Source organism: Podarcis pityusensis, assembly GCF_964106645.2.
Source record: "Podarcis pityusensis genome assembly, chromosome: 7".
In the NCBI taxonomy this organism is placed as follows: domain Eukaryota; kingdom Metazoa; phylum Chordata; class Lepidosauria; order Squamata; family Lacertidae; genus Podarcis; species Podarcis pityusensis.
In genome coordinates, this window is record NC_138031.1 from 51,985,718 (window position 1) to 52,003,119 (window position 17,402).

Here is a 17,402-nt window from a genome sequence, read left to right on the forward strand (position 1 = left end):
AAAGCACAGCATAAGTCTGTTTGAAAACCCTTTTGCAAACAGTTCCACAATGCATTTTTAAGCTCCACTTTTCATGGGTTTGATGAACAGGCTGCTTGCAGAAGGGCTTTCAAACAGCCTACAGTACCCTCTGAAGTCCTGACAACCAGGGCTTCAAAGCATACTATCACCTGGCATCATAGTTATGCCATGTGATTTACAAGTGGGCTGGCTTGCATGTCTGTCAGATTTGGCCAACAGGATTGGAGAGATAACCATCCAGCCCTTTGGCCAATAAAGTTTTCCCCAGCTGTAATCCAACAACATCTGAATGGCACAATGTTGTATACCAATTATACAGTATAACAACTTGCAACTGTAGAATTACAGTTTACTTACATTTGTATAACAAGGGTTCATTAATACTGCTAGATTAAGACCCATCATTTGTCATAGATGCATCCATGGTTATACAGGGAAAATAATTACAATTCTCTTAACTGCTGGCAAAAGAAAGGAAATGGAAGGAGCTGGAGAAATTACCCTTCTTTATTCCCTTCCCTGTACCTTTTTCTCATACATTCAATGTAGGCCATTAGGAGAAATAGGACAATGTACTTGAAGAACCATTGGCCTGATCAAGCATGGCAGCCCTTTTCTTCTTTTCAGTTTTGGTTCACTCTTAGTGACAAAAATCCCACTGACAACTTAATTTTGTGGTTCCAGAAATATTGAACATATTTCATAGTTTCAGAATTGGTTCATTATGAATAATAACAACTGGTTCTTGTCCTTTGAAACAGAAAACCCTTCGCAAATTGGGAGGGGATATGTGGCCATCACTATTCTTGACATCAACGACAATGCTCCTGAGTTTGCAATGGATTATGAAACTACTGTCTGTGAAAATGCAGAACCTGGCCAGGTGTGGATTTATATTCCTAACAGCTTGATGATATTTGCTGCACAGCAGTAATTTGATTTGCATTGATGCCTCCTTTAAGATAAAATATAATCAGTTTATTGCAGTAAAAATGACATGTTGATTTGAAGCTAAAATAAACATTAACTAGATATGAAACCATCATCCACGAGCCTGTGAGAAAACTGCACAGGGAAATCTACACTGCATATGATTTTGATCATCCTCTACACTTCCTAATCCATGAAAATAGCAAATTTCCATTCTTCCAGTTAATTTCACTAAAATAGACCTTTTTTAGAGTAAAACTACACTGAGTACCAGCTAGATGCTTTTATGCTCAGATTCCATAAATGGCCTTCTTTCTCATGTGTCCTCAACTGTTGAATGATGAATCTCTCATAATTCCTTGAATTCCTGGAACATATTAATTCTTTAAGAATTGCTACTGTGTCACATCCTACCAATGTTCTCAATTCAGCTTGAATTTTTTAAAAAATATTATCAGCAGAGGCGTTACCCAATTAAACTGTTCCACCAACACAAGGTTTTTTAGATAAGCAATGAACTTCCCTGTCCTTTCCTTATGCAACTCCTAAATATGTTCTGGCAGTTCTCACAACCTTCTGGATTCAGATTTACATGGCATTCAGGAAGTGTATAGGGAGGATGGGGAGGTTTTATTGTGCAACTAAAACTCCTTGTTCTAGCGGAACTGTTTAGTTGGATATTTCCCCAGGTTTTTATCTGCACGGACACCATTTAAATGACAATGGCTTCCTGTGCCCCCATGCAACATTTCCCCTAATTTAACTCTTTCAGCATCCCTTGTAATCACACACACAAAATTAACAGGGGTGCTATCAAAACAGAAACTCTAAACCAAATTCTAATGAGTGTCTGAATTTTGATGAGTACCTGAATGTAACAAAAACGGACTGTGGGTCACACCACTATATAAAATTTCCTCTCCCTTCTTAGAGCTCTGAGAAGTTGCCTTTTATTGAATGCAGACTAAAATATTGCCTTGTATTTAATGCAAACTAAAATCTAACCTGAAGGCAAATCACTTTTCTCTCTAGGCAATTCAAAGAATCAGTGCCATTGACAAAGATGATCCACCTAGTGGTCATCAATTTTCCTTCAGTTTGGCAGGGGAGGCTGCAAATAACCACAACTTTACATTACAAGATAATAAAGGTAAGGTACTGGCTGTGATTGTCAATGTCAACCCAAGGGCATTGTGAGCGTTGACACACCAACACTCTTATTTCTTCAGACAGGCAATACCGACTGTCATCTGGAGTAACTTCACTGTCAGGAAGAACATTAATTAAGAGCAATCAGACCCCAAAGTAATTTTTATCCATAGATTATCTGTCAGGAGAAAGAAGCTGCTGCTTAAATCATTTTAAGCCATGAGCCAAACAGATGGGCTTCAGATCCATTCTTAAACAGACTCTTTTTCACTTTTTTGTTTTTATAGGTCTTTATCTAAATTAGATTATACCTCAGGGCAGCAGCTGAAAAATTTCCTGGATCTCATGTTTGATTAATGTAACTCAGGAAATATAGAAATGAGCCCTTAAACACATGGCAAATTGGCCACCTCTTTGAGAAAACAACTTTTTCATCCATATCTTCTGCTGCTAAAAATACTTTTTGGAAACACAAGCTAAAGGTTCCATGTTTCTAGGCTGTTAGTATGATTTAGCTCTCCTACGTGGAACAACATTTTGCTAAAGGGTAGAGATCCTTGCAAAGTTGGAAAGAGCTATTCTTGCTTTATTTATTTATTGTATATTTCATTTGCCCTTAAAGGTGGATGTTGGAAAGAATTCTAGATGAAGTCCTTCAGCTCCCCATCTCAAACATGAAAAATAAATGCAGCAGATCCTCCACAACAGAAAGCCATTACCCTTTTCTGAAGGGTAACCTTAACTGGTGTGAGGACTGGTAGCGGACATTTCAAAGGAGGAAATCTGTGTCACGTATAATGGTTCAATCAATGCCACTGCAATTTGCAAGTTCCCATTTACAAGTTCTAGAATCTTCTGCATTCCAAAATAAGCATGTAGAAGTTAGGAGGCTTTTCATTGTTTTGTTGCTGTTGATGACTAGTTTTATTTTTGGGAAATGCTCCCCTCTGTTTCAAGTTTTACAGTTTGTATTAAAAAATACAAGTATGCCAATTATGATTTCTCACCGTATTCACAAGTGATGTTTAAGCTTGCACCTCCTCCAGAGAGAAAAGCATATATTGGTTCTGAAATATTAGAACTGGCAGGAGATTTTTAAAGTCAGTTGTCACCTTTTTGTATATTTTTAGTATATACACTGAAATCTTTGTTATTCATTTATTCAAAGATCTTAGGTGTTATCCATTAGCAAAAAGTAAATTATTTGTTGTATCTGTTCATCCGTGAACATCTGAAAAACAATTGGAAATCAGTTGTGACAGCAATTTGTGTTGATTCACATGGTACCTCTGAGAGGAATTTCAAGAGCTGCTAATTTTATTAGGTCTCAAATGCACATCCTTTTAATATACATAGCAAAAGGCAAATATACATGAATTATCTTCAGAATGTGTCATTTATAATGCATTTTTGCTCACTTTACTCCTTGAAAGATGTTAACAGAGATGCATACATTGAGGATGTTCTCTTGACTACATAGATTTGCACCCTAAGTTTCAGTCTGGACTTCCTTAATTCCAAGGTTATGTTTTTTTAACAAAGCCATCTGAATTGTTATAATAAACAGCCCCATTTTAAGAAACAATCCAATGTTTTAAACCATGAGCCACCAAAGAAAAATACTGTTCTCATCTTCTCCAGCTGATGTGTTGTACACTCAGCTATGTTAGTGTCCTCATGTATGACGCTGATGATATAATTATGGATAATAGCAAGAAGCCTACAGAAAGGGCTATAACTCAGTATTAGAGCACATACTTCACATCAATCAATTTGGCCTTTCCAGGTCAGTGTAGACAAGATTGAGGTAGACCATCTTATAGACCATTCTGTCTTCTTAAGAGCCTTATTTTTCCCTAATTGGTTAGAGAAAATAGAAAGATCTGCTTCACAAAGTTATGTGCTAAGGGTGTGTGTGTGTTTTTCTTTGAGTGCCAACAGATAAGAAACACGGGAGCAAACAAAGTTTATTAGAACTTAGCCATTACTTGCAAGCACAAGTGAGCTGTCGTTTGCACACACACTTAAGTGCCAGTGCAGATCATCTCTCTCTCTCTCTCTGTGTGTATACAATATTTATTTTGTGCTCATCGGTACACAGTTGTATACATATTCTTCCTTGTGCAATTTACTTTGTACCATTCATGCACATTAGATTTCCATCCATTTTAAACCATGAAGTGCTGTACTTTTTAGAGAAACAATTAATTTAAAGCACCTTTAAGAGACCTTTACATTCCTTGACATTAGAATCTTGATATCGTTTTCTGAGAATTTGCACATTTTTGTTTAGATTAGCAGTGGCTTTATCCAAATTCTTAACTGAACCACAAATCCTTTTCTCAGGGTTTGATGAACACATCCCTTCCTACACACACACACACACACACACACACATCAAAACCCTCTACAAAGATAGAGTGGCTAGAAATACTCATGGAAGGCCAAGTGATGTAGTCCTCTTTTTCAAAAAAATAAATAAATGGAAAAAATTGAGTGAAACTTAACATATGAAATGAAGCACTCATGATAAATTTTCCTTTATGGGCTTAGTGGATCAGAACATGTCTCCCTGCTGTTCTCCACATGCACATGGATCCTAGACCAGGATAAGCCAATGATGGTAGACATGAGAACATGAACTTTTAACCTTTCTGTTGTCTTTTCTTGATCCCCTCTATTAAGATTGCACCTTGCATTTACAAGGCCTGTCATCAGGCAATGTGGAAGACTTCCTGCAGCTTGACTAGGGAATTAGGCAAGGAGACATGGAACTGCATTAAACAAGGGGTACCTATGAAGGGATAACTATGAAGGACCCAAGGTGGGCTAACCTTCAGCCCTTCCCAGGGCTTGTTCTTTGCAGTCTCAGGTTGTAAAGACTGCAAGCTTGTTGCTATTGGTAAGGGTAAAACAAAGGGCATAATAAATTGATATGTATTTTAAAAAGGCGCAGAATATTTCTTGAAGAAATCCTGTCAGTTTCACTCTTTGTCTTTGCCTCGGTCCAGATAACACGGCATCTATTCTAACCAGAAGAAATGGATTCCGGAGGCAGGAGCAGTCAGTTTACTATTTGCCAGTATTTATTGTGGACAGTGGCTCTCCTTCACTGAGCAGCACCAATACACTCACTATCCGGGTGTGTGACTGTGACGCAGATGGCATTGCCCAAACATGCAATGCAGAGGCCTACATCTTGCCAGCAGGACTTAGCACCGGGGCACTCATAGCGATACTGGCTTGTGTTCTGACATTGCTAGGTATGTCTTTGGGGTTTGTTCCCTGGAGAGGGACAGTTTTCCTTCAGAACAAATGCAATTCCTTTACTTATATGTGTTTGCAATTGCTTGGGCGGGGATCAAATAAAATGTGTTTATTTATTATGATATTTGTATACTGCCTGTAATGTGGCCATCTCGAGGTTGTGTACAATAGATCATGAAATAGAATACAGAAACCAAAATGCAAATAAACTCACTAAATACAAGAAGTAACAATCAAGAGTTAGAAAAGGAAACGGAAACCTTAAAGGTTCTACAGTGGGAGGCAGTGGATCAGGCCAATTCCCATCTAGTCCAGCATCCTGTTCTCACTGTTCAACCAGATACAGCAGTACCTTGGTTGGCGAACTTAATCTGTTCCAGGAGTCTGTTCGACAACCAAAGCATGGCTTCCGATTGGCTGTAGGAGCTTTCTGCACTCAATCGGAAGATGTGGAAGCCGCATCGGACATTTGGCTTCTGAAAAACGTTCACAAACTGGAACACTCACTTCTGGGTTTTCAGCATTTGGGAGTTAAAAAGTCTGAGTACCAAGGCGTTCAACAACCAAGGTATGACTGTCCCTGTGGGAAACTTGCAGGCAGAAGAGGACTTTCACCTCCTGCAGTTTCCATCAACTGATATTCAGATATATAGCCATCATGACATCAGTAGCTAGCATGAACAGAAATGTTTTCAGAATGTGTTGAAATTTTGCTAATATTGACATGTGACTTATTTCTGGGGGGAAACCCTTCTAGAGAGTGAGTGCCACCACAGATAAGGCCTTTGGGGCTTCTCATATCTAGGTACTGACCAACCAAGACTTACTTAATTTCAGTAGATGAAACTGCATCACACATCTTCAATTCTCTAAAGTAATTAGTTTCTGTCATGTCAGCCACACTTAAGACACATTTGTTTAGTCCGACACAAGATGTACAGCATGGGTAGGCAAACTAAGGCTTGGGGGCCAGATTCAGCCCAATCGCCTTCTAAATCCGGCCCGCAGATGGTCGAGGAACCAGCGTGTTTTTACATGAGTAGAATGTGTGCTTTTATTTAAAATGCACCTCTGGGTTATTTGTGGGCATAGGAATTCGTTCTCCCCCCCCCCAAAAAATATATATATATATAGTCTGGCTCCCCACAAGGTCTGAGGGACAGTGGACTGGCCCCCTGTTGAAAATGTTTGTTGACCCCTGATATAAAGGATAAGAACTGCAGCCTTAAAGCCTAACCCGCAACCTTAGGTTTATATATACAAAATCTTATACAGTGGTACCTCTAGTTACAAACTTACGATAATTCGTTCCAGAGGTCCATTATTAACCTGAAACTGTTCTTAACTAGAGGCGTGCTTTCGCTAATGGGGGCCTCTTGCTGCTGCTGCGCTGCCAGCACACGGTTTCCGTTCTCATCCTGGGGCAAAATTCTCAACTCAAGGTAACTCTTCCAGGTTAGAGGAATTTGTAACCTGAGGCGTTTGTAACCTGAGGCATTTGTAACTCGAGGTACCACTGTATATAGATTTGGTAACACTGAAAGTAGCATTACTTCTACCTTTCCAGAAGGTGTTCAGTCTCTTGATTATGCATTTGCAGCCTGGAATCTGTGATGGTTACAGACTCACACCTGGAATAAGCTCAGAGGCACAGATACATTTATACCATCTGTGTTCTATTCTCACAATCACCTCAGATTAGAAGCACCAATTCACAAGTAAAAAATGGCACTGGAGACTGGGGGGTGAGCACCTTTTCTAAAGCCTAATCTATAAAAAGCTCTGAACTGTGATAGCATTTTTTAAATCATTGCTTGGCACCTTACTTGAGTGCATATGGCAGTTAGGACTTGGCACAGTCCTGGCACCTTCTAGGCAAATAATGATCATGCAAGAATTGCCAGAACTTCACATTTCTCTGAAGCAGCTTTTTCATCATTATTACCATGTGTATAGATCATTGTCTGTAGTAGACACACACTGGTTCACACTTCACATTAATGCACAGTAAAAAAAAATCCTGTGATTTCATGTGAATGAGCAATGTGTGGTTGCCTGCTGCTGAAATCACAGTTACTTCACTCTTTCCTGACTACTTTGTCTGGCTTGTACAAACTGAGCTCATGGTTTGTTTTGGGAAAACAAACCACAAACACTAAGCAATTTTTGGCTTCTTGTGGTTTGTGTGGAGAGAAACCCTGGTTTTGGACAACTCAACATGCCAGATCATGCCTTGTTTCCTGGCAGCAGTGGAAGAGCAAAGCACCGACAATTACCAGCATGCTTTTCATTCATATTAAACCATAGTTTAAGTATGGTTCAATGGGATGTACAAACCAGGCCACTTTATAAGTGAGCTACATTTGCAAGCAACTTTTTTTAAAGGCTAGAATTGTTCCTGTTTTTGTAAAGGAGATGATTTATATCCTCTGTCAAGTAGGTGCATTTATTTTAACTTTTAAAGTTCAGATATACATAGCTCAAGTCAAGCTATGATAAGGAGTGTAACAAACAGTGCTGGGAGCAGTGAGGTCTCTTTAATCAGGCACAACTTACACATGGGAAATGCAGGCAGAAAACTGGATTAGTGAACAATAATGGACATAGTCTAGTAGTCATAGGCTTATAATGCCCAAGCCTTCACATGTCTGCTCAAAAGTAAGATTTATTGAGTTAAATGTAGCTTACCCCAGATAAGTGAATACAGTGGACACTTGGGTTGCGAATGTGATCCATGCGGGAAGCACGTTTGCAACCCGCAGCACTGCATCTGCGCACGCACGAGTCGCGATTCGGCGCTTCTGCGCATGCACAAGCCCCGAAACCTGGAAGTAACCCATTCCGGTACTTCCAGGTTCGGCGCAATGCGCAACCTGAAATCGCACAACCAGAAGCATCCGTAACCCGAGGTATGACTGTATAGGAATACAGCCGAACATAAACTTATTACCACTTGTGTATGTGTCCAAAACCCCTTAATAAATATAGCTGGCAAATGTTAGATTATTGAGTATATAACTGAAGCATCAACATGTATTTCCATTTGCCCCAAAATATTAATGAGTATGAAAATACCATAGAGCATATGAAACAGATGCAATATAATCCCATTAGTAAAAATTTTGACATACACATGTTTCTTTCATGTAACATTGTTTTTTCAAACAGCATAATATTTCAGGTGAGTAGGTAAAACTTAAAAAGAATTCAGTAGCGAATATTATAATTTTGACATGCCTTGATATTTAATTGGATTTCTGTTCATTTATGTTTCTTAAAACTTTACCATCTATTGAGAAATGTCTATGTGACAGAATTTGAACCTAGTAGGGAACCAAGTGCAGTAACTGCTAGTGCAAAATACCGATCCATCCATCATTTTGCATTTGGCTGTGCTTGTCAGAATTGACACATTCTTCATCTATGGATTCTGGTTTCCAACCTAGGCCTCCTGTGGTTCAGGTGTCTTAGGAACAGACAGGTAGAGTTTTCCAGCAAAAGTATGAGATTCAAAGACAACAGTGTTTTATTCAGGAAGTGACATTGCCCATGACAAGAAATGACATATGTGAAGACTAAGCTCTCCAGACAACCTTTCAGACTGTTAAAACTGCAAAAACAGCTTCCATAGTTTACATGCAATGCTCTCCATATTCCAAGTGTCACAGAAAAGAGCATTTCAAGCTAAACTGAACTTTGCTCAGAATTACTGGGAGTTTTAAATCAACTTGGCAGAATACAAATTGTTAGATGAAGAACAAACTTTATGCCACAAATATTTCTGAATTATTCTCTACCTAGCTGTTGCCTGATTTAGAGCAGTGTTCAGAAAGACATCTTGGAGTCCAATTCCATTCATGTTTACTTGGAAGTATGAGTCGAACTTAATTTAACAATCACAGAAGTATCAATTGCAGTATTGGTTTAAGTAAATTATAGCTGTGGGTTGCCTAATTTGACCAGACTGGCAGGAGGTTCTTAACCCTTTCCCCCCTGTACTGATACACCATGGGGTTTCTTCTCTCTGCACTCCTCCCAGCGGTCATTCCTCCTCTGGTCACTGCTATGGATACATAACCTTACTGTCAGGGACTTAATATTTTAAATAATCATTCTAATCCCAGAAATTTACTAAGGATAATATCCAACTAAGTCTAACTTAGGTCTGACATACTGAAATAACGGGCTTTATTGATTTAAATGGATCTGTTCTGAGTATGATTTGTCTACTTGTTTCATATCTCTCCTCCCCCCCCCCCCCATTTTTGGCAAAAAAAGGAAAGCTAATAGATAAAAAAGAAAAAGAAAGAGGAAAGCTAAAAATATGTCACAGGCCAAAATTGCCTGATTCTTCCCTTTCAACAGAGAGGAAGTATTTCACAATGCACTTCTCCGTTACTCTTTTAAAAATCTGGATGTATACCCCATAACTCATAATGGGCAACCTTTGCTTGTTAAATACTGTTCAACCTCTATTCCTTATTTGTAAAACAATAAATAAAAGGGAGCTGCTGTCCGCATTACGCAGTATGAGGTGAGAGACTGAAGTGGTAAAATTCCAGCCTGCACCTTTACAGGCTAAGGATAGAGTGTCACACTGTGAATTTTCCCCCATGTTAAAAAAATATCGCTGCAAGTAGCAAACATGCACAGGAGTGGTTTAGTGTATTCCTGTCCCTAATGGGACCATGCTACTACATTTGGGGAGCTTTTTATATGGGAAAATGATTTTTTTTAATTAAACAAATTACACAGACTGAATTGGTACTGTCCATCATTCTCCTTCCTGAGTCTCTTACTTCATTTTTTTCATTTAGACAGGCACCACCTCTCAGATCCAAATAGCCCTGTTGTTATTGGAAGCCTTTAAGGCAATCTGTACATATGAAGCATATTGTATTCTAACTCTTGTCAGCTGTGATGTTGTTTTTTTAAAAAAAATGGGGGGGAGAGTAAAGATCAAAAAAATACATGATTGTAGCTTATAAAAAGCACAAGAAAATCATCTTGCTGGGTGTCATTATTTTTATACTGTACATAATTCCTTAAAGAAATAAGTGAGGAAAATCTTCAATGCCTCTGAGAATTATATGGCAATTGCGGTGTAATTTCCCCCCAGTTAACATCACAGACACACAATAGTAATTGCTTTTATAATAACTGTTTAACATAATCGTAACGATCATTTTGTGCCCCCTCAGACATGTACAACTTTTCTCAAACTCAAAAGGTTTTTCCTGTGCTTCAGTTAGGCACGGGAATGTTATTGATAAGCCAAAACCTTTTTCCTCATCTGATGTATCAATGGCACATAGGAGCACTGGTGTGCACAGGGGAAGTCCCCTTTATGGCCCACAAGAAAGTGTCCTAATAGCCATTTTCATTTCCCCATAACATTTCCCCCCACATAAAATCGTTTATATACTGCCTTTCAGCCTCCCAAAGGCCCCAAGACAATTGACAATGTTAAAATAGCATTCGGAGGGGAAGCCAAGAAAGCATTAAAATAATCCATAGACAAATGAGAATTCAAACCATTCAAAGCTGTGCAGAATGAAGAGGCTTAACTACCTGGACGTGGTCAGTGAAGAGGCCTCCCAAGTTGCATGCAAATAATGAGCATGTTTGTGTGGAATAAGGTGGTCCTTCAAAGCTGGCATTGCGCCTAATATAAATAAAGAAACAAAAATAAACATGAATCCACTACTTTTTGGTGGAAACAGCACAGTCACCTGGAATGTGTTGGAGGATCACACAGAGAGTGCAGCATTTCTGGTAATTGCACTTTAAGAGTCTTAATTGCCTTCCTCTTGAACCTTGCCAAACTCAAACGTGAACTTTAGAAACCATGTATGTTCAGCCTGGCTTTTGGTACCAGAGGTGGGTGTACTAGCCTCCCTGCTGGTGTCACTTCATCAACCAAACTCATAACATTCATTTTGGCTGGAGTGTACTCTTACTTTGTACTCATTTCATAGATTGTATGGGTTGTTCCAGGGCAGAGATGGCAGCCATTTTCTTCCTAGCCAAGCTAATAAGATTGCTATGCTCAGTCTCAAGGGAGATGCAAGCTCTACTGGCTCCGTAATTCTCCCCAGTCTGGATTGAAACAAGCTGGAGAATAACAGTCAACTTCACCTATACAAACTTTACTGGGAGTACGGATGGGGAAGAAATTTGATTCAGTTAGTGTTTAAAGGCAAACTACCTAATTTGCACCTTCTGTGGGTCAGCAAACTTTTTCAGCAGGTCCACTGTCCCTCAGACCTTGTGGGGGGCCAGACTATATTTTGGGGGGGGGAAATGAATGAATTCCTATGCCCCACAAATAATCCAGAGATGCATTTTAAATAAAAGCACACATTCTACTCATGTAAAAACATGCTGATTCCCGGACCGTCCATGGGCTCGATTTAGAAGGCGATTGGGCCGGATCCGGCCCCTGGGCCTTAGTTTGCCTACCCATGCAGTATGTGTACAAAATGCTTATGCTAAAATGTGCACAAAATGCATCTATTGGGGAAAATTGCATACAAAAAATGTGTATGTTAGGAGACACTAAAATGCTGATGAATTTTCATAAGGACTTTTTTAAAAAAAATGTAAACTGATGTGGAAATATGGATAATTGAACTTAAGAGTGAATAAATGGGGAACTGAAATTGATTGAAATGTGGAGAACTGTACTTAAGAGTGGGGAAATAACAAACTTAGAGCAACTGAAATTATCAGATTCACCCATTCCTACCTGAGAATAAGCCCTATATGATGCAATGGGACTTACTTCTGATTAAACACAGAACTGTAGAATGGTAGAGTACAATGCAGGAATATTCGCCCAATGTGGGGCTCAAACTCCATGACCCTGAGATTGAGTCTCATGCTCCATCAACTGAGCTACTCTAAACATGCATAGGAATTCTCTCTCAATTCTAGAGAGGAAAAGTAAATGACTTAAGGACCCAATCTGGGGAATGAAGAGGGGGTTTATTTTCTGCTGAGGATAATTTGGGGAATAATCTCACCATTGTTGGGGCCCAATATATGGTGGGGGGACAGCACTCAATGCTGATCCATAGCATAGGGCCTAATCCAAGGGTGGGTACCCTGCCAAAGGTAAGTAGACAATAAACATATCTACCCTTTGATTGGGCTCCTGCACTGCTCCCCCATACAAAGCAATGGAGTGCCTTCAGATTTATTCACTTGCTATAGAGAAGGAAACCTTGCAAGAAGATAGGCAGGCAATTTTTTGGATTTCCTCTGTGGTTGGTTCAGAAAAATTAACTTAGGTCTTCTGGTTTGTGGGGGGGGGGGGTGTCATAAAATTTTGGGGTTAATCCAAGGCAGGTTTAGGAGTGCTCAGTCATCTATTTTAAAATATGTGGCTTAGTGGGGATGTGCTGTATGCTTGTAGCAATGGTAGATTTTCAGTTTTGAAGCCTGGAGGTTGTGGTTATAAGTAAGACTAACGAACAATCCTGAAAATTAGCCTTTCTGGCCATTCAACTAGACACTGATTATTGCCATGAAATTGTTGGGATTCCCCTCCCTTTCTCCTTCAGTATCTCTCCTAAAGCAGTTCCCATTGAAATCCAACTGTTCTTGCACTGGAATTCAGCACTAACTGGTTTTGCAGGCAGCGAGTGCCATGACTCTTGCAGAGTCGCTAAAGTGGGATTTATTCATGCAGAGGTTAAAAATTATTGTTCAGGAGCAGTTGGAGTGATTAGAAATTAATATTCTCTTAAAGCCATTTAAATGCTAAAATGTTTAACCTTTCAAAGGACTTCATATTTTTCTTGGCTTCAAGCAATCGTGGGCTGTGTGAGGCATAACCACATAAAACATTCATTTTATCGTGATTTTTATTGTACCTCTAGGCTGGCAGATCTACTAAGTTTCATATATTTTGCACTTATTAGCAGGTATTTAACTCCCCAGATGAAGTCTGCTGAACATGTCATAGTGTGAAAACACATTTTCACTGGAGCAAAGAAAAGATTAACTGCTCAATACATGGCTGTAGTACCATCCTAGTGTGGTCAAAAGTAATTCTTTTAAAAGAGAAAAGAGACGAGCTTCATCAGTGGGCTCTTCATTTGAATCTTATTACTATCCTCAATATTTTATTTCATAAAATTATAGGGCTAAGTCCTGAAATCTTTCCAGTTTAATGACTTTATAGTTCTTACCTTGCATTTGTGCTCATTATCAGCCTATGAAATTGGCCACAATAAGATTGCCACTTGCCAAAGGTGACTGATTTTCACAGCTTTGAAAACCAGCCTTCTAGATTCACAGTGTGTTCTGCTACAGACTTTTCCACACCACAGAACAAGTCTTCCAAAGCCCACTTTCAATATTATCCCCACATCTTATTTCTTCAGCTCATTTATATGCCACCTTTCATTACAAACAGTATCATGACAATTAGCCATGCAATAAAAGAATAAAATAAAATGTACAGTGGTGGCATCCAAGAATTGTTTAAAAGCTCATTGCCTGGGAACACCTGAGCAAATAGGTAGGTTTTCAGCAGTAGACAAAACAGCAAATAATTGGTGCCTGATGCTGGTTAGCTAGTTGCAGTCTTAAAGAGGAGGACTGCAGTATGTTAGTTGCAGGTCCCACTTGTTAATGTGCCTACATAGTACCTTTCCCTATACTCAGAGCAGAGATTTAGCCATCTAAGAAGAGAAACATGGAAGAGGCGCCCTACTCAACTTCACTGTATATCACTGTTAAAGGTAGTATACATTTGAAAATTAGAATACGTCAAAACATTTTCATTTATGTGTTATTGTGCTAATGTAGCCACTGAGTTAAATTGCATACTTAAAACATCATTTTAGAAGAGAGGTATTTTCTGCAACTTATAGTTCTGCAGCTATTGTTGTTGCAAACAACCAATAAGCCATCACAATTTATGAGAAAACAGTTAAGGTATCTCTACTGTGATGCATATTGGACCCTCCAGCTCTGTTTAAGGACTTACGGAACTTGGACTGTAGGTTCCTTCCAGTAGGTTATATTGCTTATTGAAGGCAAATAAAACAATTTATATCCTTTGTTTTTAAAATAAAACAACAAATAGATGAGCTACCCTTAAAACAATGTGCATGTGTTATCTGGAACTGAAATGATGTCTTTGCTTGATTTATGAACAACGTTGGTTGCAAATGATGATAAATGTACGGTACAGCTTAGTATGATTATCTCTATCATCTATCTATCTATCTATCTATCTATCTATCTATCTATCATCTATCCATCTATCTGGGTTATTAAGTGTTATACAAGTCATGCTAAATGCAGGCCTATTGAAATCCATGAACTTCCATTGGTTTAAATGGGCCTACTCTGCATGTGGCTAACTCTGGAGATCACCCATCATCATTAGAGTATGGTCACATCTTACGTGCATTTAACTTACACAATTTCAACCATACGCAATTGCAGGCTGCGGGTTGAAATCCTACAAGTTAAATGCAAGCAAGGATGAAAGCTTAAAAACGTGTTTTTTGTTTTTTTTCCCTGCCAGATTTTCCTGGCACAAAAATAACTTTTAAGCTCTCTCCTTTGCTTGGGAAGCAATGCCCTCTCCACACTCTGACTCTCAAGACTTAAATGTTGAATAGTCTTTGACTGTTTCCGCAAATGTTCATCTTGGCACTAAAGCCAACAAGAAATCCTCTTAAGCATCAGAAATAGCAAAATTATTACATCTTCATATCATAGGCCTGATCTAATAAATGCCAACAGCCTTTGCAGTTCTCATCAGAAATAATTCACAGATACACGGTGCCGTACTCTGCATTAAAGGAAAGTGTTATCTATTAGAGAGATGCTTTTAATGCACAAACGGAGACTTATGTTAGACATTATTTAACAACCCTGAATTTCCCAATCAAGGATCGAATACTTCATCAGGCAGCCTGTCGTCATATACTTCAATAATGGAGTCACTTCCCAAAGTCTGACAGTTAAATTACACATGGTATGTTTATGAATGTGCTTTTATCACCTGAGCAATTAAGAGTTCAGAAGAAGGTCTTGTTTTATTGCATGGCTGTGAGGTTGTAATATTCGGCCCGAGCTGGCTCTGGAAATTTATGTTTTGGCAGCCAGTGTAGTATACAGAATTACATATGAAGATGTTAAATCAGGATGAGGGTGGCAATAAATTGTTTAATGTCTGAAAGCCCTTGGTCTAAAAGCCATTTTAGAACTTGTTAGCAAATTTAAAAACTGACTGTATGGTATGACCACCATAGTGTGTGAGCGGTTCTCTTATGCATAATTTAGAAATAGCTCTGCTGGTAAGTAAAACCTTAATGAATGGATAAAGTTCAGTATATGCCTTCGCTAAATGTATTGCCTCTTGCATTGCAGTGCTTGTCCTACTCATTGTTACAATGAGACGACGGAAAAAGGAGCCCCTTGTTTTTGATGAAGAGAGGGATATCAGGGAAAACATAGTCAGATATGATGATGAGGGAGGCGGAGAGGAAGACACCGAGGCCTTTGATATGGCTGCCTTGAGGAACCTCAACATCATCCGAGACACCAAAACGAGGAGGGATGTAACGCCAGAGATCCAGTTCTTGAGTAGACCATCCTTTAAAAGCATCCCGGATAACGTCATTTTTCGGGAATTTATTTGGGAAAGACTAAAAGAGGCTGATGTGGATCCTTGTGCTCCACCGTATGATTCCCTGCAGACATACGCATTTGAGGGAAATGGTTCGGTGGCTGAGTCACTCAGCTCTTTAGATTCTATCAGTTCAAACTCAGATCAGAATTATGATTACCTCAGTGACTGGGGGCCTCGTTTTAAACGGCTTGCAGACATGTATGGAACTGGACCAGAAAATTTGTATTCATAGCCTTTGAACCTTTCTATGACGATGCACTAAAGAAAAAGAAAATAAAAACTCAATATCTGGGACTAAGGAAAATCTGTAAATATTTCTCCATTTTTAACCTTTTGGGTTTCTTTTTGCCTTGGTGAAGCATATCTTCATTAGAACTTTGTCCTAGGGACTGCACTGAACACACACAGATTCTGAGCATCCAATGGCATTTTTTTTGATAACATTAAGATGCTCGGGCATGTGCAAATAGATAGCAACCCTCGTATACCTGCAGAGGCAACCAACCTCTAAGAGTAAGTAATGCACTGTGACCTCAATGAGCCAATGATATCCTGTAGATGCCTTCGCAGTACTGCTGGGTCTAGACTGCAGAGTCTTTGCTTAGTGGAGAGAAGGGGGAAATCATTTACTACGTACAATGTTAATACAATATATTGTCTACTACTGATGCAAAGTTCTTTTATTTACAGTATTGCATGCAGTTTGCTGGCTCAGAAACAAATCCAACACGATGACTTTTTAAAATGTTGGTCTTAAAAGCTATTTAGTCCAAAACCTCTGTAAATATCTGGGTGACTCTAAAAATAGATTGCAATTCCTGTTATGAAAATCTGCAACATGTGCCATTGCCTTATCAAAATTGTTTCCAGGATATGTCAAATCAGAGATCTGGAAAGTGATTACCACAGTTTTGTGATGCCTATGTAGGTATGGGGGGGAATTGCTGTCTATTTACAGGTTTTTTTTAATTATCCTTACCTCTTCTGATTAGTACAGGAGAACTTATCCTTTCTTCATTTTTTTATTTGTTTTTAAATAAAACATTGATGTGTAACGTTATGCTTATTTTGGAGCTCCAGTCTCCATCACATTCAGGTTTATTATACTGCATCATGGTATTAGGTGCTTGAGAACATGCTGTTTTTTCCTCCAGTCTCAGCTACATGAAGGAAATGAAGCATGGAAATAGAGAAATTACAGTGAAGCAATTGAGTCCCTCGTTCATCTCTCTGAGAGGAACACTGCTACAAGGACACACCACTGTCATTGTTCTTCTGAGCCATTACAATGTCTAAGATATTTGAATAAAATGTTTGTACTTTGCATTTTCAAAAGGAGACTACAGAGGCAGTCGGGAGTGTCTCTAATGCAAGTTGT

At 39.0% G+C, this 17,402-nt stretch overlaps 1 protein-coding gene across 4 annotated transcripts in view; it reads left to right on the top strand.

Moving 5' to 3' along the window:
* The window catches only part of CDH7 (cadherin 7), a 124,124-nt gene extending 106,926 nt beyond the window's left edge, over positions 1-17,198 (top strand). For all 4 annotated transcript variants that reach the window (XM_081014170.1, XM_081014171.1, XM_081014173.1 and 1 more), the window contains exons 9-12: positions 783-904; positions 1,984-2,101; positions 5,112-5,363; positions 15,763-17,198. In XM_081014170.1, the coding sequence (XP_080870296.1) occupies positions 783-904; positions 1,984-2,101; positions 5,112-5,363; positions 15,763-16,256 (986 nt within the window). In that variant the 3' untranslated portion in view covers positions 16,257-17,198. The remainder of the gene's footprint in view (positions 1-782; positions 905-1,983; positions 2,102-5,111; positions 5,364-15,762) is intronic.
* The last annotated feature ends 204 nt before the right edge of the window (positions 17,199-17,402 follow it).